This window comes from Coregonus lavaretus (genome assembly GCF_964263955.1).
Source record: "Coregonus lavaretus genome assembly, chromosome: 40".
Classification (NCBI taxonomy): domain Eukaryota; kingdom Metazoa; phylum Chordata; class Actinopteri; order Salmoniformes; family Salmonidae; genus Coregonus; species Coregonus lavaretus.
In genome coordinates, this window is record NC_140027.1 from 13,764,346 (window position 1) to 13,791,183 (window position 26,838).

Sequence of the window (26,838 nt, forward strand, 5' to 3'; positions counted from 1 at the left end):
AGTTTGTTAAATAATTCACATAACAGCTTGGTCCTTCGAGCCGGATTCCAATACCCTGTTTCTGTCATTCCAGGTAACTCTGAAAACCGTCGACGGGCGAATGATACATTCGTAAATAGAAAGTCCTGCCCTTTGACATTAAGGGTTAAAACAGGCCAGAGGACACCTGATTAATGACAGAGACGGTGACGGAATCCAAACCTACATTGAATCTCGGCTGCAAGGATAAGGTCAGTAGTCTTTATTCATTACTTGGTGAAATTGATTTGAGAATTTGCTAAAATATTGAAAAGTACCAAATTGATCAATGCGTAGCCATTTTAAGTGAAATGTAGGGGACTGTCAGGAATGATCAAGATTACATTGTGAGGATAGACTCCTCCGTAGAGTAGGAGATAATTCTGGGGGACTAGTCAACCTGTTGGTGGGTCCGTAACGATTCACGGTAATAGGCCATTACCAAAAGAAACTACCCGGTGTTGAAATAGAAGGAACTATTAAAAGTACACCTATGGGATGGAACCTATAAGAGATTATTGAACAGTCAACAAATAATCCGGGTTAAACAAATACAAAAAGTACACCAGAAGGAATTAAAATAGCATGTGTGAGAAATAGAATATTAGTAAAGTCAAAAGTCACAAACAACTGTAGATTTTGCTGTAAACTCTATCCGTTCTGGAGCCTTATAAACTCCATGTTACCGATATAACACCAATAATCATGTAAGGTTGTATACGTGTGAGACCTAATGTTTACTCAGAAGTCACATCTATGAATAATTCCAGGTGGTTGTATAGAGGAGGGAGAACCCATTCCTGTTGTATGAGACTGTCAGGAATTATCAAGATTACATTGTGGGGATAAAATCCTCCGTAAAGTATGAGATAATTCTGGGGGACTAGTCAAGATTACATATACAGGAAGGGGTGATTCAAGGTGTTGTTGTGTGAAGCTATTTTGAATTACTTGTTAAATTGACTTGTTATATAGAAGAGGTGGCTAAGGGATTTTTAACAGTACCAACCATGGGGGGCAAATCCTCACAAGAGGTCCCAGAATTGACTGAGGACGAGAAATTCATGGAAATGCGAGACAAACGAAATGTGTATTATGGGCATATTTGGAGAAAGAAATATGGCTTTAATGGGCGACTTGATGTAATTAAACTGGAATCCATGATTAAACAAATGCATTTAAATTGTGGTACTGATCTAAAGAAACAGAAAAGAGAGGGCTTAGAAACAGCCAGGGTGTGGCTAGTAGAAGCTAGAAAGCGGGAAGAAGGCAGCAAGAAAAGAGAAGTGAGTGAGAGGGAAAGAGAAGTGAAGGTTGAGGTCTCCGTGCCTCCCCCAGAGCAGAGGGCAGAAAGGTTATATCCAAACTTGGCAGACCAGGCATGGAGAGAAAATCCAGATGATGAATACGTAGGGAGGAGAAGGAGAGTGCAGGGGAATCATGTCGCCCCCCCACCGGCCCCACCTCCCTATGAGGAAGAAGGGGCTGGAGGAGGAAGGGAAGATGAAGGTGAGGAAGAGCCAGAGGTAGAGGAGTACAGGACAAGGGCAGAGAAAGTCAGACAGGAGGCTAAAAGGGAGAAAGAGAAAAGGAAAAAGCTAGAGAGGCACAGGGCTGAGGCCAAGAGAAAGGGGAATGATGAGTCAGAAGGGGAAGAATCAGATGGGGCTGGCAGTGGTAAGGGTAAAATGGAGCAATCCTATCCCTTAATAGCCCTGCCAAACCCCAGAGCAGGAGAAGACAACCAGCCTGATACATTACAAGTATACAGAGCATGGACCCAGAGAGATGTAGTGAGAGCAGTGGAAGGGATACCCCACCCCAAGACGGGGGTACACCAGTTCAGAAGAGATATGGAAGGGCTGACCGCCAGCTTTAAGCTGACTACAGGGGAACTAGAGAGGGCAGTCAGACAGATAGTGTTAAAAGACTGGGCGGCAGTGAGAGGGAACTGGGTTCCCGGAGACGGGAATGCGCAGGTCCTAGAGTGGGCAGAAGGAGGGGCTTATGGAGATAAATTGGCACAACTCTGTGATAATCTGAGGGAATATTATCACAGACATGCCGACTTCTCCAAGGTCCATGAGTGTAAACAGGGAGACAGTGAGACTATTAGTCAATACCTAGAGAGACAGAGATGTGTTCAATGCAAACAGTGGGCTAATAGATCCAGGACCAGGGGCACCAGAGGGTTCGTATCACCAACAGTTAAAGATTGCCTTCCTAAGTGGAATGAGGCCAGAAATCTCTCAAACAATAAAAAATACCCTAATTGGCTGGGGGACGGCTACCTTAGCTGAGGTTAAACGTTATGCAATCCATCATGAACAGAATGTAAAGGAACGAAACAAGAGAAAGGAAGCGAAGGGAGCTGAGTACCTAGTGGCAGCCCTAGGGGAGATGGGAGGTAGGAGAGACTGGAAGAACCTAGGAGAGAAGAGAGGCAACGGTAATAGTGGAGACAGGAGTGAATGGAAGTGTTTCAATTGTGACAAAACGGGACATTTTGCTAGAGAATGTGAGGAACCGTGTTATCACTGTGGAAGGAAAGGGCACCAGTCAAGAGACTGTAAGAAGAAGGGGAAGAGAGGAAAAGGAGGAAAGTATAATCCAGGCAGAGGAGGAAGAGACAGGGGGAGAAAGCCAGAATCAGAGGAAGAAGAGGAGGCATGACTAGAGTGGGAGGAAGAGAGAAATCAGGAGAAGCAGGAGAGAGAACTGGAGGTGTTTGATCTGTCTCTTGTAGATTTGGCATTACAACAGGAACAGAAACCATACCTAACATTGACAGCAATGGGTAAAAAGATAACATTTCTCTGTGATACTGGGGCAGACCGAACCTGTATTTGTAAAGATAATGCACCAGAGGGAATTGACATTAATGGAGAAAAAATTATAGTGCGATCAGCCTCTGGTCATAAAGGTATTGAACAGCTGTCTGCACCAGTAACACTGAAACATGTAAAGACAGGGAGTGAAGCTACTCTGCCTGTACTGATTTCAGTACAGTGTCCTGTTAATCTATTGGGAAGAGATGCGATGACGCAGTTAAACATAGAAGTAAGACCGACAGTGAGGGGAATGCAGGCTCATGTGATAAAGGATAATATGGTTGTAAGTGGTGAAGGGGAACCATGTTATTGGTATAGCCAGGACCTGTTGAGGGGAGGTAACTCAGACATACCAAAGACCTTAGTAGACTTGACTAAAACCCTAGTACCTGACTCACCTAAAATGACTGAGGATGACTTACATTGTACTCTGTGGTATAATACACACTCTGTCCCTAGTAAAGAATATGAGGAAGCTCTGTTTAAAACCACAGAAAGGACAATAGGCTTGAAATGGTTTCATTATGATGACACCCATGCAGCAGCAGAAGTCGAATTGGGGCCACAGAGTCAGCAATTCTATAGAGAGAGATGGAGCCCACATGTCTCCTTGGCAAAGGAAGCTCAAGAGGAGTGGTTAGATCTGGGGAAATGGGTGACACAGGCAAAGTATGTTAAAGACTGGCAGACTGCTCCTAACGGGGACCAACATAGCCAATCAACCGGCCGATATCGTAGGAAGTTGAATTGGAGAGCAGGTTGCACACCCGCTGTGCACCTAGACATAGGATGTGATAATTGATGACCAGATATTTTCCTCACAGAGGAACAAGAAAGAGACCTTGAGATTGTACCTCTAGAGTTGTGGTCTAAGGGACCAGCCGATGTGGGGTTAATTAAGGGAGTAACTCCAGTCCAGGTGGTTCCGCGGTCAAACCATAGGCCATACCAAAAACAATATCCAATGAAACCAGAAGCCATTATAGGGATTACTCCCACATTTGACCACTTACTCAAAGGTGGAGTGATAATCCCGGGGGATGAGGCACAGTGTCATTCACCTGTATTTCCAGTAAAGAAGGCAGCTCCAAGCAATGATTGGCGAATGGTAATGGACCTACAGGGGGTAAATAAGAACATCATTCCAAGAGCACCCTGTGTTCCAGACCCACACACTCTATTGAACCAATTGAAACCAGAACATTCTTCCTTTACTGTGATAGACATAGCTAATGCTTTCTTTAGTATACCTGTACATCCTGATAGTCAAGGATGGTTTGGCTTTACCTTCAAAGGTCAGAAATACACATACTCGAGACTTCCACAAGGTTATTCGGAAAGTCCTACAATTTTTTCCCAGGCTATCACACGTAACCCGGGAATGTTTGAACCCCAAGAGGGGAGCCAAATTTTGATATATGTCGATGATATACTGGTAGCAAACCCCTCGAAGGAAGGGTGTAAAAAGGATACTCTCCAGTTGTTAACTTTTATGGCAGGACAAGGGCACAAGGTCAGTAAAAAGAAACTACAACTCTGGCAGAAAGAGGTAATATATCTAGGTCACACGATAACGCAGGATGGGAGAACCCTAAACTCCTCAAGAAAAACAGCAATATTAGAAGCTCCTAAACCTCTGAATAAGAAACAAATGATGAGCTTTTTGGGAATGATAAATTACTGTCGAGCATGGATTCCCCATTATGCATTACACACTGGAAAATTGAGTGATCTTATCTATGGAAAAGCTATGGCAGCACATGATAAAATAATCTGGAATAACGAGGCTGATTTGCAATTTGAGGAAATTAAGCAATTATTGACCTCTTCAACGGTGCTGGCGTTCCCTAGATATGACAGACCATTCACTCAAACTGTGGATTGTAGAGAGGGATATATGACATCAGTACTGACACAAAAACATGGGGACAAAAATAAACCGGTAGCATATTTTTCTTCAAGACTTGATGAGGTGGCTCAGGCAATGCCTGTCTGTTTGCAATCAGTTGTGGCAGCTGCTAATGCAGTGCAGGACTCAGCTTCAATAGTACTATACCATGATCTAACCTTAAAAGTTCCACATGCAGTGTCAATTCTGCTATTGGAACACAAGATGGCGTACATGTCACCAGCACGACACCTATCTTGTATGATAAGATTGCTGAACATGCCAAATCTAACTATTGAACGATGTACAACGCTGAATCCTGCAACATTGGTTCCAGTTGTGAATGATGGTAGTCCCCATAACTGTATTGAAGAAACTGAAAAAATAGTACTACCCAGGCCTGACTTAACAGACTTAGCTATACCATGTTGTGAAGTAACAATGTTTGTTGATGGATCTTCTAGGAAGAATCCTGATGGCACGAATGCAACTGGTTATGCTGTAGTGACAGAGAACGAGGTTCTAGCTGCTGAACCCTTACCAAGAAACTACTCTGCCCAACAGGCAGAGATAGTGGCATTAACAAAAGCATGCCAACTGGGTAAAGGGAAGGTTATAACTATCTATACCGACAGTGCATATGCCTTTAATACCGTACACGTCTTTGCTGCCCAGTGGAAGAATAGAGGAATGGTTACGACTTCGGGTAAACCAATAACACATGCAGAGTTGATTCTTGACCTCCTAGATGCAGTACTATTACCAAAAAAGCTCGCAATATGTAAGTGTGAGGCGCATACTACAGGGAAGGATAGCATTACTTTGGGGAATGTAAAGGCAGATGAGGAAGCTAAGAAGGCTGGGTCAAAACACTTCTCTGGTTCCAGTCAGCTGTCAAAAGAGGAAGTTTCGATAGACAGAGATCTACTTATAGAGAGCTACAGTAGGGCCCCAATTAAGGAAGTTCACAGATGGGTAAAGCAAGGCGCAGTAAATAAGGAAGGAATATGGGTCAAAGACAGCTTACCAATTCTCCCGAAATCACTGTTTAGATATGCTGCAATATTGACACACGGGCAGAGCCATGTGTCAACTGGAGGGATGGTAGAGCAGATTAGACAACACTTTGTTGCATATGGGATTACAAATTATTTAAAAAACTTTTGTTCAAGATGTGTTATCTGTGCTCAAAGTAATCACCAGGGTAGACAAAGGGCACCTCTGGGTGAGTACCCTCCGGCTAAGTACCCCTTTCAACAATTAGAAATGGACTTTATAGAGCTGACCAGGAGTGAGGGAAAGAAGTGGTGTTTGACTATAATAGACAAATACACTAAATGGGTAGAAGCTTTCCCTACCTCCTCGGCAGATGCTATAACAGTAGCAAAAGCAATATGCCAGGATATAATACCAAGGTTCGGCCTCACAGAAACAGTCCTTCCCTACAGGGACTGTAGGGAAGGACATCACCTTTGAGGTCTTTGCGGACCAGTTGGGAAGTTGGGGACTACTGGCTGGTAGTATCATAAAGGATGGGAGATATACAGTGGGGAGAACAAGTATTTGATACACTGCCGATTTTGCAGGTTTTCCTACTTACAAAGCATGTAGAGGTCTGTAATTTTTATAATAGGTACACTTCAACTGTGAGAGACGGAATCTAAAACAAAAATCCAGAAAATCACATTGTATGATTTTTAAGTAATTCATTTGCATTCTATTGCATGACATAAGTATTTGATCACCTACCAACCAGTAAGAATTCCGGCTCTCACAGACCTGTTAGTTTTTCTTTAAGAAGCCCTCCTGTTCTCCACTCATTACCTGTATTAACTGCACCTGTTTGAACACGTTACCTGTATAAAAGACACCTGTCCACACACGCAATCAAACAGACTCCAACCTCTCCACAATGGCCAAGACCAGAGAGCTGTGTAAGGACATCAGGGATAAAATTGTAGACCTGCACAAGGCTGGGATGGGCTACAGGACAATAGGCAAGCAGCTTGGTGAGAAGGCAACAACTGTAATTATTAGAACATGGAAGAAGTTCAAGATGATGGTCAATCACCCTCGGTCTGGGGCTCCATGCAAGATCTCACCTCGTGGGGCATCAATGATCATGAGGAAGGTGAGGGATCATCCCAGAACTACACGGCAGGACCTGGTCAATGACCTGAAGAGAGCTGGGACCACAGTCTCAAAGAAAACCATTAGTAACACACTACGCCATCATGGATTAAAATCCTGCAGCGCACGCAAGGTCCCCCTGCTCAAGCCAGCGCATGTCCAGGCCCGTCTGAAGTTTGCCAATGACCATCTGGATGATCCAGAGGAGGAATGGAAGAAGGTCATGTGGTCTGATGAGACAAAAATAGAGCTTTTTGGTCTAAACTCCACTCGCTGTGTTTGGAGGAAGAAGAAGGATGAGTACAACCCCAAGAACACCATCCCAACCGTGAAGTATGGAGGTGGAAACATCATTCTTTGGGGATGCTTTTCTGCAAAGGGGACAGGACGACTGCACCGTATTGAGGGGAAGATGGATGGGGCCATGTATCGCGAGATCTTGGCCAACAACCTCCTTCCCTCAGTAAGAGCATTGAAGATGGGTCGTGGCTGGGTCATCCAGCATGACAACGACCCGAAACACACAGCCAGGGCAACTAAGGAGTGGCTCCGTAAGAAGCATCTCAAGGTTCTGGAGTGGCCTAGCCAGTCTCCAGACCTGAACCCAATAGAAAATCTTTGGAGGGAGCTGAAAGTCCATATTGCCCAGCGACAGCCCCGAAACCTGAAGGATCTGGGGAAGGTCTGTATGGAGGAGGGGGCCAAAATCCCTGCTGCAGTGTGTGCAAACCTGGTCAAGACCTACAGGAAACGTATGATCTCTGTAATTGCAAACAAAGGTTTCTGTACCAAATATTATGTTCTGCTTTTCTGATGTATCAAATACTTATGTCATGCAATAAAATGCAAAATAATTACTTAAAAATCATTCAATGTGATTTTCTGGATTTTTGTTTTAGATTCCGTCTCTCACAGTTGAAGTGTACCTATGATAAAAATTACAGACCTCTACATGCTTTGTAGGTAGGAAAACCTGCAAAATCGGCAGTGTATCAAATACTTGTTCTCCCCACTGTATATGTATGTCACCATGTACATCCTGGGACCATGTAGTTGCTCATACCGAGCGAGGGGGATATGTCAATCTCCATACACAGTTTAAGGACAGGTGGAGTATTGTGAAAGTAGGGAATTACCAGAAATGGCAGAGCGACCCATATAAGGGTAGGTACTGTCTGAAAGTCCGAATTACGCTAAAACAGGTAAAGGCTACGGATGAGGGAATGTGGTACATAGGATTTGACCGCAAATGTTGTGGAGACCCATTAGTGGCTTTCTGGGTAGTAATCAACCCAGCAGATGTTACAGACCTGACAAGTGAGATATCCTCTTCAACTGGGGCACCATATAGAGTAAACCTCTCTGAGGGAGGTAGTGAGACCGGGGCCGTGGTGAAGATAGTGCAAACTATAGACCTGAAGGAAGTAGTACAGGTGGAGACGGGGTACAGGGATCCTAACCTGTGGTTGGAATGGATTCAGTATACGGCAAGAACTATGTCTAAAGAGGACTGTTATGCCTGTGGGACAGCCAAACCAAGGTTAACAACTACTCCGTTCCCCTTGACGGGCTTTAACTCTCCGTCAGGTTTATCTTGCATGATTAAATTGTTCAAGCCACCTGGGAATGTGGTGAAGGAGTCTTGTAGTAACTTGCACTATCTGTATCCCCCGATAACAAAGTCACCCCGACCTAGGTTACCTCCGTTTGAAGTCTCAGGGGATTCTTACTATTGTTTCTCTAGGACTGATAAAATAGGATACAGGGTAGGGCATCTTAGCTCCTGCTCCCACACAGAGAATGTCACAACTAAAGAGACCATGACTAATCTCTCCTCTTTGTTGCAGCCAGAGGATTTTAGGAACCAAAACCAGGCCCGTGCTGACATCTGGTGGTTGTGTGGTGATGACAGACTGTGGCCTCACCTACATACTAATTGGACAGGAACCTGTGCGCTAGCTCAGCTGGTAATGCCCTTCACTCTCATCAAACAATCAAACGTGTCAGAGACTGGTGAGTTGTCACGTAGAAAGCGGGACCTCCTCCCGGGATCCTTTGATGAAAGGATATATATTGATGGGATAGGAGTACCTCGAGGGGTTCCAGAAGAATTCAAAGCTAGGAATCAGATCGCAGCTGGGTTTGAATCAAGTCTTTTCTGGTGGTCAACAATTAATAAAAACGTAGATTGGATAAATTATATTTACTATAACCAGCAAAGATTTATAAACCACACTCGTGATGCAATAAAGGGATTGGCTGAGCAGACAGCGGCAACTAGCTTAATGGCATGGCAGAATAGAATAGCTTTAGATATGCTTTTGGCTGAGCGGGGCGGAGTTTGTGTTCTGTTTGGATCTATGTGCTGTACTTTCATCCCCAACAATACAGCACCGGACGGGTCCGTGACCAAAGCGCTTCAGGGACTCACCACGCTGGCGAACGAACTGGCTGAGAACTCTGGTATTGATAGCTCCCTAAACGGTTGGTTTGATAACATATTTGGTAAATGGAAAACTATTGTTGTAACTATTCTGGGTGCAGCTATAGCTTCTATGGGTATGCTTGTTCTTTGTGGATGTTGTCTTATTCCCTGTGTCCGAGGGTTGGTGAGCAAGGCGATGGAGAAGGCAGTTTCCCAACAGATGGTGAGATACGGCCCAATCCCGGACTCCGACCTAAGGAATGAAGGATATGACCTACCAGGCTTGGTGGAGGATGACGACGATTCAGATAGTTTGAGACTGGATGAAACTTTTCTTAGTTCTAATGTGTGAAGGTTGCAGTGAAAATCTAACGAAGAGCTATGATTGGATGTTAACCTAGAACTACAAATCTCTAGTTTAAAAGTTATTGTAATGACTTTTGTGTATTAAAGTCTCGTTTTAAGTATGATGTACTAATTAATCAATATTGCAGGATGTGATGAAGCAAATGTTCTTCACTATAGGCTTAGACTGTTGTTTCCAGATAGTGGGTAAACAGGTTAGGTACCATTGCTAAATAATAACATTACGCTTTTAATCATGGGGTAACCCTGATGAACCTGTATTGAATGAGACACTTTTTAATGTTTTTATATGCAAACCAACTTATATACTTCAATGAGTGTGATTTATTTCTATAACAACATATATTTTGTATGTGCTTAATATTAAGTCAAAGGGTGGATTGATAGATTAATTATTAATAACTAATTATTACACCCTGAAACTGTGTATAATGTGTTAGAAATGTGTGAGTGTAGGACCAGTAAGCTACCATTGAGCTACTATTTAGCAATGTGAGTAAGAGTTAGACCAGACAACAATGGAGAACTGTCTAAACCAAGATAAAGGGGCCTCCCAATTTAGGGAGGATGCGATATCTGCACCTGGCCGAGCAAGGAGTGGGAAAAGATAAGAACAGTGATGGTCAGGAGAGCAGAGGAAAACATGAGCTGAGCCGAGGTGTGTGTGTGTTTACAAGATGTGTATAGTGGAAAAATACAGGCCGCTTAAGGGGGGGGGGGCAGGATTTTTAGTATGACTTATGTGTATAAAAGGATTGTACCACCATTTTGTTTCAGAATTCTCAATGAATAAATATCTCTGACTATGCAGACCGGGACTCTGGCCGTTACTTAAATCCCAAAAGACTTACAACCTTTTGGGAGACGCACAGACACACTAAAATAGTTTGTTAAATAATTCACATAACACCCAGTCATGTGAAATCCATAGATTAGGGCCTAATTTATTTATTTCAATTGACTGATTTCCTTACATGAACTGTAACTCAGTAAAATCTTTGAAATTGTTGCATTTTGCGTTTATATTTTCATTCAGTGATTAGGCATATGCATCCTACCTTTGAAGCATCTCTTTGAGTTGGCTATATATCCCTTTTCCATTTTTCCTGTGCCATCCAAATGTGTGCATAGCCAAGGGGTACCATGTTGTTAGCTAGCTAGCCAAGTAGTATGACTAAACAAGGTTGTTTGTTATCAAACCAAAAACTCGCTGCCCACGAGTAGTTTAAAACGGCCCGTGACATTGTTTATAAAAATTAAATAACGTGAACCAATTCACGGTAGAATTGGGTTTGGGCTAGAAACTCACGGTTTTCAGTGATGTAAAGGCGTAAGCATGACTGTCACTGCTAAAACATGTCTCTATGGCTGCATGACAGCGAAGCCTAGTCAGACTGACCTACTTGTTCTTTCAAGCGAAATTTTGATCACGCTGCGAGCCGCTCCAATAATGAAACGAATGTAACGGAAACCCCTACCCTGTCTGCACACCCCTAGCTCGCCATCACGGCTAAATAATTTTTAAAATTGATGGAGATGCGCAGAAAGAACGGACGGAAAGAAGCGGCTAAGTAGGCTAATGGCTGGATAGGGGATGCGGCCAATGACCTATATAAACCCTGGATTGCTGACGCTATGTATTGGCCATTGAGAGGCTTTGAAGCCACCGGTCGGCCATACTGGCACTCCCTAGTAGAAGCAGTCCTCCATAGACTACCACAGTATGAGTCGTAATACCCATAAAACCTAGCGGTCAAACAAGGAAATGGTTCCAATCGTTTTTCCACCGTTCAATTGTCCCATAGGGGATTTTAGAAACACTTAAAATAAGGGCTGTGTTTCATGTAGGCTTACCCTGGCGTGACGTTTTGATAACCGTGTAAATCTCTCTAGGACAAAGTGACTTTTATAAATATATTCGCCTGTATTTATCCCCCCCCCAAAAATGAAATGCTAATTAGCAGCTAATGTGGCTATGATAAAGAACTACAAATGCCATGATGATCTGGACGAGACTGCCGAATCGAGGCAAAGGTGAGAATCTCTGGATTAACTATCTAATGTTGGCTTAATTTAGTAATGAATAAACTGGCTAAATTTCTTTAAAATTGACAATTCTGTGAACTGTCTTGTGCAAGTTTTAAATTGACACAATACCTGTTAGCAAAGGTGTCAGCTAGCGATGCCTTGCAGGAGCTGGCAGGGATTTGTAGTCTTGCATGTCTACATTGATGGTATTTAGCATTTTCGATTCAGAGTAAATAGAGAAAAATATATTGCTAAAAGTCTCCTTGTCCAAGACAGATTTACATGGTTATCAAAATGTCACGCCAGGGTAAGCCTACATGAAAAGTGTTTCTAAAATTCCCTACGAGAAAAATGTATGGTGGAAAAACGATTGGAACCATTTCCCTGTTTCACCGCTAGGTTTTATGGGTATTATGACAAATTCACTGTGGGGCTCTATATGAATGAATGAAATTCTACAGTATTTCAATTAAATGTTTCAAGGACAAAATTACATGTATTTAAGTATGTTGTTGTTGTAGTGGGCACAGTAACATTAATACTCTCCAAAAAAATTAATATATATTTTTTCATTTTTATGTTTAGCTCAAATAATATAATTGAAAAGTATGCATTAAAGTGTCTGTAATATAATAAACATATAAAAAAAATGAATGTAGACATTCATAAATGCATTTCTATAGCTAGCTTCCAAAATCTTTTTTTACAATTGAGTATCAAGCTGGTTCTGAGGTGGCTTCAATACAGCTCCCCGTGTCAGTCATCCAGGGTTTATATGCGGCTGCCTGCTCACGTGATACTGGAATTAAGCACTTATCACTCAATGGGTGAAACACTGTGTCGTCGTTGTGCCTCAGGTGATGAACAAACAAACCGTGACAGCCACGCAGAGACCCACGTTTTGAAGTCGGTTTAATAATACTTTGCTGTGGATATTTTGTCTCAAAGTTCCAATGGCATAAGGACGAACTCAGAGGACAACCGGTAGAGTAAGTTCAAATAAAATGTATTCAACATTCTGACTTGTAAAGGGACTGTTCGGTATTCCGGAATCTATTTGTTAGCTATGAGTGTGGAGCCGGAGGCATGTCCCCACTTAAAGAGTAGAAGTTGTGGCGCTTGGAGCTAACTGAATGGAAAAAAATGCCTCTCTCACCAGTACTACAGGGTGGATGGACTTCAGCCTCAGCCACCTGAACACAGTCATCCAGAGCTCTGGAGAACACACACCAAACGCTGTGAACATGCAGACGTATGGGGTCCACAAATACTTCATCCTGTGGGAGAATCAATCCATAGTTGAACAACACGTGAACAAGGACAGACATTTTTTTGCTGATCTGACAGGTTATATAGCAAGTACGCCTGAATCATTTTGGAACATACCCCTCAAAGGACATAGCGAGGGCCCCAAACAGAATTGTGTGGAAAACATGGTAGACGACCTCTGGTTGCTCTCCTATTCGTCCATCTTCGAGTCGGAGGTTTGTTTTCATTGGCTCACCACTGTTACTATGGAGATACAGGAATTACTGAACAGTCATACAAAAACCTTCCTATTTCAAACCTACCATATTATGAGAACACAAAACAACAGCTTCTCTTGCCGTCTACTACGTGTAGTTTCTAACCTGAGCCTCCTGTAGATGGTCTGCAGTGTTGATATGAGACAGATGAGGAGGACCAGTAAGTAGAAAGGCAGGACTGATGCTTGGGTCAGCCGCAGGAAAAAGTCCTGACTGGGCGTCTGGAAGCATTCTTGACACAGGAGCCGGTTGGTCACAAAGTCTCTGAGGAAGAGAAACCATTCAATATTTAGTGAATATTTTATATTTAATGTTGTTCATTGCTAGTTAACATTATGATTGAACACTTAATATTACTACATGCATACTGAAGTAAACTGAAGTTTAAGACTTACAGGCCACTTACACTAGAATGACCTTATCTTTGTCTTATTGCTGAATGCCAAATATTTGGGTCAGTTCTAAGTTTGAAAGTGTTGAACTCACGTTGTTGTGTTGAGTCCGAATTTCACTTCAAGAAATTTCAAAATGAAATCACTCTCACTGACTGGCATTAGTCGCTGGAAATCAAATTAGAAGCATATTATATTCAAATATTGATTTGTCAAATGAAATCCCATCTAATACAATATGTGGTGTGTTTGTTAATCAGATATTGCAATTTCCTTCCAGATACACATCCACAGAGGGTACATTCCCATATTTAATCAATGTTACAATATTGATGAAACTGAACCTAAACTCAGGGACTCTCACCTTGACCACATAGCTGAAAGTGATCCCGGTGGTGAAGCAAAGGTAGAAATGCAGAAAGATCTTTATCAGTCTGGCCACTAGGGGGCCCATCTTCATGTTTTGCTGAAAACGTTCAATATTTCATCATTTTGTGTCATCATTTTGTGTGAAAGGTGGAAATTAGGCTTTGGAGCTGTAAGTTAACTTCCATTTGGTTCCACAGAGTGAGTGAGAAGCTATCTCTACCTGGAAGTACCTCGCGAGCACAGAGCTGATGAGGAGGCTGAGCAGAGGGGAGCTGAGCAGGGCTGGGTTCTGGAACTGGAGGACATAGGCCAGGAGCAGAGAGCTCAGGTACACCTTGTGAATGTCAGCCATCTTGTCAATCACACAGAGAGAGAGAGAGAGAGAGAGAAAGAGATCCAATTGACTGAATAATTAGACATTTTATCACACCAAAATATCCGTAAAGCAAATGTTTAATCTGCAACAACCATGAAGACGGAAGTCAGCATTTCAAGTCAGCAAATAGGTCTTCAAAATATCACAATAACTTTTGATGGCAGTAAGTCAGTACCTTGCGGGGCGGCACCAGGTCAAAGGAGTCAAGCAGGAACAGGGCCAGGCCCTGGATGAAGAGCACGTAGTGACTGTGCTCCCACACCAGGATGAAGATGAAGGTGGTGGCACTCATCAGGAGGTAACAGAACATCTACAACACAGAGGGGAGAGCCATCATGTCAATATTACCAATAAGGTGAATCCAACATGGGGTATGATGAAGAGCTTTCAAAGACACACTTAGAATATCTCTATATTCCATATTTCCACACACATACTGATGAGTTTACAGCTTTTAAATCAATTCAATTGAAAGCGCTAAAAAAGCATATGAAATCAATTTCTATTTGTCACATGCGCCGAATACAACAGGTGTAGACCTTACCGTGAAATGCTTACTTAACCAACAATGCAGTTTTAAGAAAATAGAGTTAAGAAAATATTGACTAAATAAACTAAAGTAAAAAATAAAAAGTAACACAATAAAATAACAATAATGAGGCTATATACAGGGGGTACCGGTACAGAGTCAATGTGCGGGGGTACAGGTTAGTCGAGGTCATATGTACAGGAGTAGGGGTAAAGTGAAAATGCATAGATAATAAACAGCAAGTAGCAGCAGTGTAAAAACAAAGGGGGTGGTGGGGGTGTCAATGAAAATAGTCCGGGTGGCCATTTGATTAATTGCTCAGCAGTCTTATGGCTTGGGGGTAGAAGCTGTTAAGGAGCCTTTTGGACCTAGACTTGACGCTCCAGTACCGCTTGACGTACGGTAGCAGAAAGAACAGTCTATAACTTGGGTGACTGGAGTCTGACAATTTTTTGGGCCTTTCTTTGACAGCGCCTAGTATATAGGTCCTGGACGGCAGGAAGCTTGGACCCAATGATGTACTGGGTGGTACGCACTACCCTCTGTAGCGCCTTACGGTCGTATGCAGAGCAGTTGCCATACCAGGCGGTGATGCAACCGGTCAGGATGCTCTCGATGGTGTAGCCGTAGAACTTTGAGCATCTGAGGACCCATGCCAAATCTTTTCAGTCTCCTGAGGGGGAAAAAGCGTTGTCGTGCCCTCTTCACGACTGTCTTGGTGTGTTTGGACCATGATAGTTTGTTGGTGATGTGACCCGCTCCACTACAGCCCCGTCGATGTGAATGGGGGAATGTTCGGCCCTCCTTTTCCTGTAGTCCACGATCAGCTCCTTTGCCTTGCTCACGTTGAGGGAGAGGTTGTTGTCCTGGCACCACACTGCCAGGTCTCTGACCTTTTCCCTATAGGCTGTCTCATCGTTGTCTGTGATCAGGCCTACCACCGTTGTGTCGTCAGCAAACTTAATGATGGTGTTGGAGGAGTCGTGCTTGGCCACGCAGTCATGGGTGAACAGGGAGTACAGGAGGAGACTAAGCACGCACCCGAGGGGCCCCCGTGTTGAGGATCAGCGTGGCAGATGTGTTGTTTAGCTTAGTGATGAACTTTGTGGGCACTATGGTATTGAACGCTGAGCTGTAGTCAATGAACAGCACTCTCACATAGGTGTTCCTTTTGTCCAGGTGGGAAAGGGCAGTGTGGAGTGTGATTGAGATTGCGTCATCTGTGGATCTGTTGGGGCGGTATGTGAATTGGAGTGGGTCTAGGGTTTGGGATGGTGGTGTTGATGTGAGACATTACTAGCCTTTCAAAGCACTTCATGGCTACCGACGTGAGTGCTACGGGGCGGTATTCATTTAGGCAGGTTACCTTCGCTTTCTTGGCCACAGGGATAATGATGGTCTGCTTGAAACATGTAGGTATTACAGACTCGGTCAGGCAGAGGTTGAAAATGTCAGTGAAGACACTTGCCAGTTGGTCCACGCATGGCTCGGAGTACACAGCCTGGTAATCCGTCTGGCCCCGCGCCCTTGTGAATGTTGACCCTTTTAAAAGGTCTTGCTCACATCGGCTATGGAGAGCGTGATCACATAGTCGTCCGGAACAGCTGGTGCTCTCATGCATGTTTCAGTGTTGCTTGCCTCGAAGCGAGCATAAAAGGCATTTAGCCCATCTGGTAGGCTCGTGTCACTGGTCTGCTCGCAGCTAGGTTTCCCTTTGTAGTCTGTAATAGTTTGCAAGCCCTGCCACATCCGACGAGCGTCAGAGCCGGTGTAGTAGAATTAAATCTTAGTCCTGTATTGACGCATTGCCTGTTTGATGGTTTGTCTGAAGGCATAGCAGCATTTCTTATTAGTGTCCCGCACCTTGAAAGCGGCAGCTCTAGCCTTTAGCTCGGTGCGGATGTTGCCAATAATACACGGCTTCTGGTTGGGATATATTCAGTGCATTTGGAAAGTATTCAGACCCCTTTACTTTTTCCACATTTTGTTACGTTACAGCATTATTCTAAAATTGATTAAATTATATATTTTTTCCTCATCAATCGACACACAATACCCCGTAATGACAAAGTGAAAACTGTTTTTTATAAATTTTTGCAAATGTATTAAAAATAAAAACCAAAATACCTTATTTACATAAGTAATCAGACCCTTTGCTATGAGACTCGAAATTGAGCTCAGGTGCTTCCTGTTTCCATTGATCATCCTAAAGTTTTTTCTACAACTTGGAGTCAAATCTGGGGAAGGGTCCCCAAAAATTTCTGTAGCATTGAAGGTCCCCCAGAACAAAGTGGCCTCCATCATTCTTAAATGGAAGAAATGTGGAACCACCAAGACTCTTCCTAGAGCTGGCCGCCCGGCCAAACTGAGCAATTGGGGGAGAAGGGCCTTGGTCAGGGAGGTGACCAAGACCCCAATGGTCAATCTGACAGAGCTCCAGAGTTCCTCTGTGGAGATGGGAGAAACTTCTAGAAGGACAACAATCTCTGCAGCACTCCGCAAATCAGGCTTTTATGGTAGAGTGGCCAGACGGAAGCCACTCCTCAGTAAAAGGCAAATTACAGCCAGCTTGGAGTTTGCCATAAGGCACCAAAACTCTCAGATTCTCTGGTCTGATGAAACCAAGACTGAACACTTTGCCATGAATGCCAAGCGTCACGTCTGGAGGAAACCTGGCACCATCCCTACGGTGAAGCATGGTGGTGGCAGTATCATGTCAGGATCGAACAAAGATGAACGGAGCAAAGTATAGAGAAATCCTGCTCCAGAGCGCTCTGGACCTCAGACTGGGTCGAATGTTCACCTTCCAACAACGACCCTAAGGACAACGACCCTAAGCACACAGCCAAGACAATGCAGGAGTGGCTTTGGGACAAGTCTCTGAATGTCCTTGAGTGGCCCAGCCAGAGCCCGGACGAACATCTCGAGACCTGAAAATAGCTGTGCAGCGACGCTCTCCATCCAACCTGACAGAGCTTGAGAGGATCTGCAGAGAAGAATGGGAGAAACTCCCCATATACAGGTGTGCCAAGCTTGTAGCGTCATACCCAAGACGACTCGAGGCTGCAATCGCTGCCAACGTTTCTTCAACAAAGTACTGAGTAAAGGGTCTGAATACTTTTGTAAATGTCATTTTTATTTTATTTTATACAAAACCTGTTTTTGCTTTGTCAATATGGGGTATTGTGTGTAGATTGATGAAAAAATATATATTTAAACTATTTTAGAATAAGGCTGTAACATAACAAAATGTGGAAAAGTTAAAGGGGCTTTGTACCCGTCTCTGTGTGTGGAGTAAAGGTGGTCTAGAGTAATTTTTTCCTCTGTTTGCCTGCAATAAAGTCCCCGGGCACTAGGAGCGCCACTTCTGGATGAGCATTTTCTTCGTTGCTTATGGCCATATACAGCTCGTTGAGTGCGGTATTAGTGCCAGCATCAGTTTGTGGTGGTAAATCGACAGTTACGAAAAATATACATAGTGTGGTATAAAAATGGTAGATAGTGTGGTCTACAGCTTATTATGTGGTACTCTACCTGAGACGAGCAATACCTCGAGACTACCTTAATATTGGATATCGCGCACCAGCTGTTATTGACAAATAGACACACACCCCCACCCCTCGTCTTACCGGATGTAGCTGTTCTGTCCTGCCGATGCACGGAAAACCCAGCAAACGGTCGTGAGTCGTGACGACACGGTGAAACATAAGATATTACAGTTTTTAATGTCCCGTTGTCTCGAACGGAGCTCTCCAGTTTATTCTCCAGTGATTGCACGTTGGCTAATAGAACGGATGGTAGAGGCGGGTTACCCACTCGCCGACTAATTATCACAAGGCACCCTGATCTCCGCCCCCTGTATTTCATTACTGGGAGCAACATGAAATCCTTCTCGTCAGACTCATTAAAGAAACAAATCTTTGTCCAGTTTGAGGTGAGTCATCGCTGTTCTGATATCCAGAAGCTCTTTTCAGTCATAAGAGACGGTAGCATCAACATTATGTAGAAAATAAGTTACAAACAATGCGAAAAAAATAAAAAAAATAGCACAATTGGTTAGGAGCCCGTAAAACAGCAGCCATCCACTTCGGCGCCATTCTTTCTTTTTTCACTCTATTCCTCTCCCGTACTCCAATTACCTAGGTGTTTAAAAAGTAATTACATTTGGAGCAAAATGCAAAGGGAGCTCACCTCTGTGGCAGAGTTAATGTTATTACTCAGGAATCCTGTTAAGGCTGCAACTTGGCAGGAGAAATAAGGCAAGGCCCAGTTGTCCCGCAGAGGAATTGCATAGTCCACTTTGGTCGTGTCTGGTCTGGGGAGAAAATGAATGAACAGTGAGAGAATTAAAACAAGGTATGTTGTAATCTCTAAATGCCTAGGAAGACCAGGGCAGGAGGGGGACAGGGGCAGGAGGGGGACAGGGCGAGCAGGTAGCTGACCAGTGGTGGCTATTCAGCAGCCTGATGGTCTGGGGGTAGAAGCTATTGGTCAGTCTGTTAGTTTTAGCCATGATGCTCTTGTACTGCCCGCGTCTGAGTGACGGAAGCGGGGAGAAGGGCCATGGCTCGGGTGATAATGGCTGTGTCCTGATTCAACACACTTACACTTGCTCTCATGGATTTAACAATGGTGGAAACTACCCTCCAGCCAGTGTTTACAACACTCCTATGCTTTTAAATCCATGACAGGGAGGGTACAAGTGCACACTTCTGGAAAAGGCAGGAGAATGGGGATACAGACATAGCCTGCATCATAGGGCCCTGGTCAAAAGTAGTGCACACCGAAGGGAATAGGGACGCAGACATTGTGTCCGACTGTGTCCATCTCCCACTCACCGGTTGATGACATACCAGGCCACGGCCAGCATGCCAGCCACCCAGGTGCCACTCATCACCCAGCTGGACACGAAGAGGGCAGTGACGTAGACCGCCTGGAGGCCAAACACCACCCCGATGTAGAAGTATACTGGCTCTATTACATCCTGCAGGGTGGAGGAAACCATACCAGTCAGACACACACAGAGTACATCACCAGCATCTCTATGGGTGATAAGACTGCAGGTTGTGGGTAGGCAGCGCGTCAACTAACGCAAGTTGCCATGCAGCCAAAAACCAGAGGTTCATGTCAGATCTTTTTGATCAAGGGAAAGAGATTATCTCTGGGTGGTGGACTGACCTGGCTTCCTGTGACTCTATAGAGCAGACTCGTGACAAGTTCTGGGTACAGAGACAGGCGCTCCACTACATTGATGGTCTGACCAGACACAGTCCTGTTGTCTCTCGTCAACTCGTATATCCCTAGAGCAGAAAAACAAAAAATCCATAACACAGAAATAATAAAGAGGATGATGATGATCACTGAAAACCATAGATGTATTGTATTGGTGGCGGCAGGTAGCTTAGTGGTTAAGAGCGTTGTGCCAGTAACCGAAAGGTCGCTGGTTCTAATCCCCGAGCCAACTAGGTGAAAAATCTGTCGATGTGCCCTTGAGCAAGGCACTTAACCCTAATTGCTCCTGTAAGTCGCTCTGGATAAGAGCGTCTGTTAAATTACGTAAATGTAAATGTATTAACAGTATGGCATGATAGTGTTACAGTAGAACTGTGACTGGGTGAGGCAGGCTGTCTTAGGTTTGGATATCAAAACCACTGATATGTATTGGATACTGGCATGTTTGGGGCAAGATTAGGCTATTACCACTTTCAAAGGAGGGTGCTGTCAACATGTGTTTGTAGTAGTAATAGTAGAGTCCACTGCCACCCTGGAAGGTGATTTCCCGTTCCAGCTCCTGATACAAAATAAACACAAAAGGCAGGGTAAGCACTGTTCATATTCCTGTTAACACCTTGCCCTTATCTAACGGTTTATCAGACAGGAAGAGAGAACGAGACAGGACAGGAAGAGAGAACAACTGTCAGGCTGAGACAAATGGATGGCGGAAGACGCAGCGCTACCCTAGCCTGGTTACTAGTCTGTAGGCCAGTGGTAACCAGCCTTTACTGAGTCAAGATCACTTTGAGTCAAAATGCAAGCCGAGATCTACTGCTCAGATTTGTATTAAACATGACTTAAAAAACATAAGCTTATGCAACATTAACCAATTAAAAACAGTTCTGTAGCAATGAGGTTTGTGCAGTAGGCTATAGGCCCAATACATTATCACTGCATATTGGCTATGCTTGAATTGCCCTGCCAATGTTGTTCTTCTCAGATATATATAACAAAAATAAAAAATAAAATTGGTATATGATCACATTGGTAATGGATCATTTGTTGTATTACTTGCGAGGCACAGCTAAGTGAGCATAATAATTTGCTTCTTTGTTTTTTTACTGGACTGATGGCCTGCATCTGATGGTCAGTCTGAGGGAAGGGAGGGAGCAGCGGTGAGGCTGCCTCTCACCCGACTCACCGTCCCTCCACCCGCTGAGAAAAGGGGACACAGTCTTCCAGCCGATGGCTAAACTCAACTCGCACTGCATTATTTCTGCCTCATGCACCAATTCATGTTGTTACTCCTATAATCAGAGAAAGTGAAATTTTCCTCAATATAAAAAAAGACACAAGCCACTAATAATAACGCAAGCTTATCGGAACACTTTGCTATACTCAGTCATTGCAGCTGCAGTGCTGGTTGTAGAGTGTGGAAGTAGGGAGAATAATCATTTTATGGCTTATAAAAGGTGTTGAACAAAGTGTTGACAGTGCCGAATAACAACTTAAACATGAACTCACACACACAAAAATAGCAGGTCTTTGCTGTATTCGTTGAGTCTCTCTCTAATCATGGTTTTAAAAGTTTTGAAATCTCAGCATCAACTTTGCTGGGCGAGGCTTCTTCTTCCAGTCTAAGGTTCGAGGAAACTGTGCAAACACGGTGATCTGATTTATCTGATTGACCAGCGGCAGAACTATAGGTGCACTTGATTTGCTCTCTTGGCCTGCCGGGTAGGCGGAGTTCTACCTTCAGACACATGAAATGGTTCAAAATGGGAACACTTTGCCTTCCTGGCGCTAGGGCTGCTGAATCAAGTGGACCTACCGCCAACAGGGCGAAGCGAATACAAAAAATAGGAACGCAAGGATTTTTTTTCTTTTTTTTTACAGAAATGTTTGGCGATCAACTAGGAATGCCTTGGAGATCGACCAGTCAATCATGATGGACCGGTTGGTGACCACCGCTGTAGGCTATCATTCCACTCCTTCCCATGCCAGGCTAGTGCTACCCACCTGTCTGCTTGAAAACCAGAACTTCCTCTCGTGGTAGGTGTAGAGATACACAGCATACATCATGCCACATGTTACTGCTGCCAGGCATCCGAAGAACAGCTTCACTAGCCGCTGAAGCATAACTGCTGTGGAGTGGGGGTAGAGTACGTTTGAACATCACGTTATTGTCATACAAAAGTCGCACACACTCACCCACATCTTTTACTGTGTGATTGTGTCAGTGAGTGAGTAACCTCGTCCCCAGGCTATTTGCGCATAGCATTGGGAGGAAGAATCTGGTGAAAGAGATGAATCAGTGAGAGGCTCCATCCATACCCTTCCAGTGAGTAAATAAGAGATCCACTCACATCTGCAGGCACTCTGGGTTCTTTTGACAGGAGAGGGCTTCTGACCGTCTGCCTCCTTTTCATCTTCATCCTTCTTTTCCTCCTCTTTCTCCTGAGCCCCACAGACAGCTCCATCTGTGTCCTCCAAACACTTCTCCTTCAAACTAACCTTGTCCACTGGTAAAAGAAAAGGAATACATTACAGCTTCACCCACATACTTTTATTTCCTGGCGGTCACCAAATCATAAAGTTGTATCTTGTCACCTACTGAGTGTGGTTGGCTACCTGTAACATTATTTTCTGAGTGAGGTTCAGATTCACATTGCTGGTGTTCCTCCTCACTCTCCTTTACCAATGTTTTCCGACATCTCAAATCTGCCATATCCTGTTAAACAAACCACAAGAGGCATATTCACATTCTGGATCAGACACCCTGGCCTAACATAATCCACACCTAGCTCGCTTCTCGCTAACTAGCAGCTACTTCGGGTCTGTTAGATAACGTTAACATTAGTTAACAAACTAGCTTGCTAACGTTTGCTAATCAGCTAGCTAACTAACCAAAATTAGCACACAGACAGATTCCTAACAAATTAATACATATCTGTACAAACTGGTACTGTAGCTAAGTTAGCTGGCAAAGCTAACGAATACATTACCTACCAGGGAGTTTCACAGCAATTCCATGACATTAACAGAGATAGATAGCTAGCTAACGTTACTACTAGCTTACTAATACTTAACTAGCTACAGTAGTTTCTCTGGTTGGTTGAATACATCTCTTGAGGACTCGGAGTAACTAGCTAGCTGGCTTGATAGAGACAGCCACGGCACTAAAGCTAACGTTAGTCATTCGTTGAACCAAGTTCGCAGACAATGTCCCAGTGTCGTCAACCCTTCTCCTACACACTAGATGGCAGTGTGGCAACTAGCTAAATGCTTTGTTACAACTCCCGAGGAAGAAGTCATCACCCTAGCAGGTCTAAACTAGGAAAATAACCAAAACAAAGATGGAACTCCCTAAAAACACGCCAAATCATATTGATTTATCAGTGACCCAGCCCTGCTCAGATAATCCCTACCATTGTGTCGTAGTGCTGCTGCAAATGTAAATTGTCCCACGGGTGTTAGCAGGCCTTATTTTAGGGCATTTTTCACCATGCCAACTATTGCAACAATTTCAAAGATTTTACTGAGTTGCAGTTCATATAAGGAAATTAGTCAATTGAAATAAATGCATTATATCCTAATCTATGGATTTCACTTGACTGGGCAGGGGCGTGTTGATAAAACAAGTTTACTGGAGAACTGAGACCAAGTAGAGACTTTGGACAGGGTGGATATGGTATAAGAAAGGCAGTTTATTCAGAGGTAAAGATATCTGGAATCGCGTGCACGGACCCGTTCGTCAATCTCGTAGGGAGATATCTGAGAGAGCCCCGAAACATTGTGTGCTGACATTTTATACAATAAAATGAAGTAGGTTGAATCTAGTAGTTCTGATCTTCTGATTGGTCCTGATGAGTTGGGCGAGGTCACCTCCAGGCCAGTGTCACTGTTGCATTGGCTCTGAGTCGGGTTCTCTGTCTTCAGATGTTCAGCCTAAGAGAAGGGGGTTTTTGTGTGTGTGTGTGTTTGTGTGTGTTTAACAGTGGTGTGTGTGTGTGTGTGTGTGTGTGTGTGTGTGTGTGTGTGTGTGTGTGTTTATCAGTGGTGTGTGTGTGTGTGTGTGTGTGTGTGTGTGTGTGTGTGTGTGTGTGTGTGTGTGTGTGTGTGTGTGTGTGTGTGTGTTTATCAGTGATGATGTGTGTGTGTGTGTGTGTGTGTGTGTCCTCAGAGCAAGAACTCGTGAGTTGGAAGAACTGAGAGACCTATGGCGTGGGTGTTGTCCATAGCCACCTGCTGACAAGGCTGACAAGATAGGACTCTTTTTGTCCATTGTATTGAATACAAAGGCCCAACACAAAATGGGTCATGCACAAGATTTTAGTCAGACCAAGCTATAACATTATATATTTACTACGACAAATCCCTCTCTTCACGTCTCCCCAGAGACGTGACCAAGTAACAGTAAAGAAGGAAAACTTAAGACGTGACACAAGCTAACAGTGTAATTGGCAAAATAGGGAAAACTTTATCAGAAGATAAAGTTTTGATTCCCCCTCTTCACGTCTCACAAGAGACGTGACAAAAAGCTTAAATGCTGCAATTTGGCAAAATAGGGAAAACTTTATCAGAAGATAAAGTTTTACATTCCCCCTCTTCACGTCTCACAAGAGACGTGACAAAAAGCTTAAATGCTGCAATTGGCAAAATAGGGAAAACTTTATCAGAAGATAAAGTTTTACATTCCCCCTCTTCATGTCTCACAAGAGACGTGACAAAAAGCTTAAATGCTATTCATCATCCAGATATCCTTGGTCAGCATCGTCAATAGCAAGCAAAGGAAACATCTGACCGTTATCTGCAGGATTTGGATCAATAGCGGTGGTTATAATCCTGGTTGTCAGCGTCCGTATGCATGGAATGCAACAGCATCCACAAAGCACTAGAATTGCAGCAAAAACAGAGATGGATACAAGTATAGAAGAAACAAGCGTTTTATATTTACCAAACGCATCCATCCAAGAGTCCCACATTGAAGTATCCACCCCTGAGTGGCTCTTCATTTTGCCATTAAGAGTTCGTAACCCTTCCAGGGCGACAGTCAAGCTGCCATCTGAGGCTGTATTGTTGGGAATAAAGGTACAACATTGTTCACCAAACATAGCACATACTCCTCCTTTTTCAGCCAGGAGCATGTCGACAGCAATACGATTTTGGAAAGCCATGAGAGAGGTTGCAGCCAACTGGCCATGCACCTCCTCAAAACCTTGTTGTGTCCAATTGCCTAATTTTTGAACATTAATGTATGTAGTTAATTCTATCGACGTTTTTATTAATGGTATAACAGTCAGCACCCAAAAGACACTAACTGTACTCCATGTACCCATGTTCAAGGACAGTTTCACAGACAACAAAGAGAGAGTGTTCTTATCAGCCTGTTATGTGAAACAATCCATATCAGTACAGTGCTCCTCCTTAATGCATTCCTTCCAAGCTATTCATCACATACAGATCCAATTAAAAATAAAAGCCAACAATTTTATTGTGTCACTCTAAACAGAGTATAATCACCCTTAAGAATAACAGGATATGGAAATTAAATCACAACATTTAATGTTAATAAAAATAAAAATAATAATTTTAACCCTCTATTCCTCCCCTACACCTAACATGGACTGAGTTGGCTACCAGCCACCCAGGAATCCTTTACCTTCACATCAGGAAGAATAAACAATCACAGTGGTTAGTAAAAACATAAGGTAATAAATGAGCAAGAACTGAAAATAAATGCGTGTATGTATTTTACTAGGCAAAACATGGATCATCCAGCTTGGTCTCAGAGTCAGTAGCAGAGTCACCTGCATCATCCTGGGCCGGTAACAACAGCATCATACCTGACGCCTGCACCACTCCTACCACTGACCTCCTGAGACAGGGGACGATGCAAGCAGCACAACACATTAACAGCAAAAACACAATTACTAGGGTCAGAAATCCAGTAACCACCATAGAAGAGTACTCACCAAACCAGTCACTCAGCCAGGAAATAAGGCAACATCCACAAAGAACAAGTATACCCATAGAGGCCATAAGTTCACCCAGAATAGTCACAACAATAGTTTTCCATTTACCAAATATGTTATCAAACCAACCGTCTATGGAGCTATCAATACCAGAGTTCTCAACCAGTTCGATCTCCAGCGTGGTGATGGTCACTCAAGCGCTTTGGTCACGGGCCCGTCCGGTGCTATATTGTTGGAGATGAAAGTACAGCACATATATCCAAACAGAACACAAACCCCGTCCCGCTCAGCCAAAAGCATATCTAAAGCTATTCTATTCTGCCATGTCATTAAGCTAGTTGCCGCTGTCTGCTCAGCTAATCCCTTTATTGCATCACGAGTGTGGTTTATAAATATTTTGCTGGTTATATTAAATATAATTTATCCAATCTACATTTTTATTAATTGTTGACCACCAGAAAATACTTGATTCAAACCCAGCTGCGATCTGATTGTGGATCCCATCAATATATATCCTTTCATCAAAGGATCCCGGGAGGAGGTCCTACTTTCTATGTGACAACTCACCAGTCTCTGACACGTTTGATTGTTTGCGTATGTAGGTGAGTTCACAATCAGTTATCACCACACATCCATCAGATGTCAGCACGGGTCTGGTTTTTTGCTCCTAAAATCCTCTGGCTGCAACAAAGAGGAGAGATTAGTCATGGTCTCTTTAGGTGTAACATTCTCTGTGTGGGAGCAGGAGCTAAAAGGCCCTACCCTGTATCC

The 26,838-nt window shown here is 43.6% G+C and overlaps 1 protein-coding gene across 1 annotated transcript in view; it reads right to left on the reverse strand.

Annotated features, from left to right (window-relative positions):
- The window catches only part of LOC311113742 (putative C-mannosyltransferase DPY19L4), a 33,953-nt gene extending 10,727 nt beyond the window's left edge, over nt 1-23,226 (reverse strand). Inside the window, 16 exon segments of the mRNA XM_084157043.1 lie at nt 12,843-12,963; nt 13,073-13,192; nt 13,318-13,476; nt 13,699-13,772; nt 13,969-14,070; nt 14,194-14,325; nt 14,525-14,659; nt 19,070-19,193; nt 19,717-19,862; nt 20,057-20,178; nt 20,579-20,669; nt 22,112-22,236; nt 22,459-22,614; nt 22,724-22,823; nt 23,102-23,107; nt 23,110-23,226. Coding sequence (XP_084013169.1) covers nt 12,843-12,963; nt 13,073-13,192; nt 13,318-13,476; nt 13,699-13,772; nt 13,969-14,070; nt 14,194-14,325; nt 14,525-14,659; nt 19,070-19,193; nt 19,717-19,862; nt 20,057-20,178; nt 20,579-20,669; nt 22,112-22,236; nt 22,459-22,614; nt 22,724-22,823; nt 23,102-23,107; nt 23,110-23,130 — 1,734 coding nt within the window. The 5' untranslated portion in view covers nt 23,131-23,226.
- Between the last annotated feature and the right edge of the window lie 3,612 nt (nt 23,227-26,838).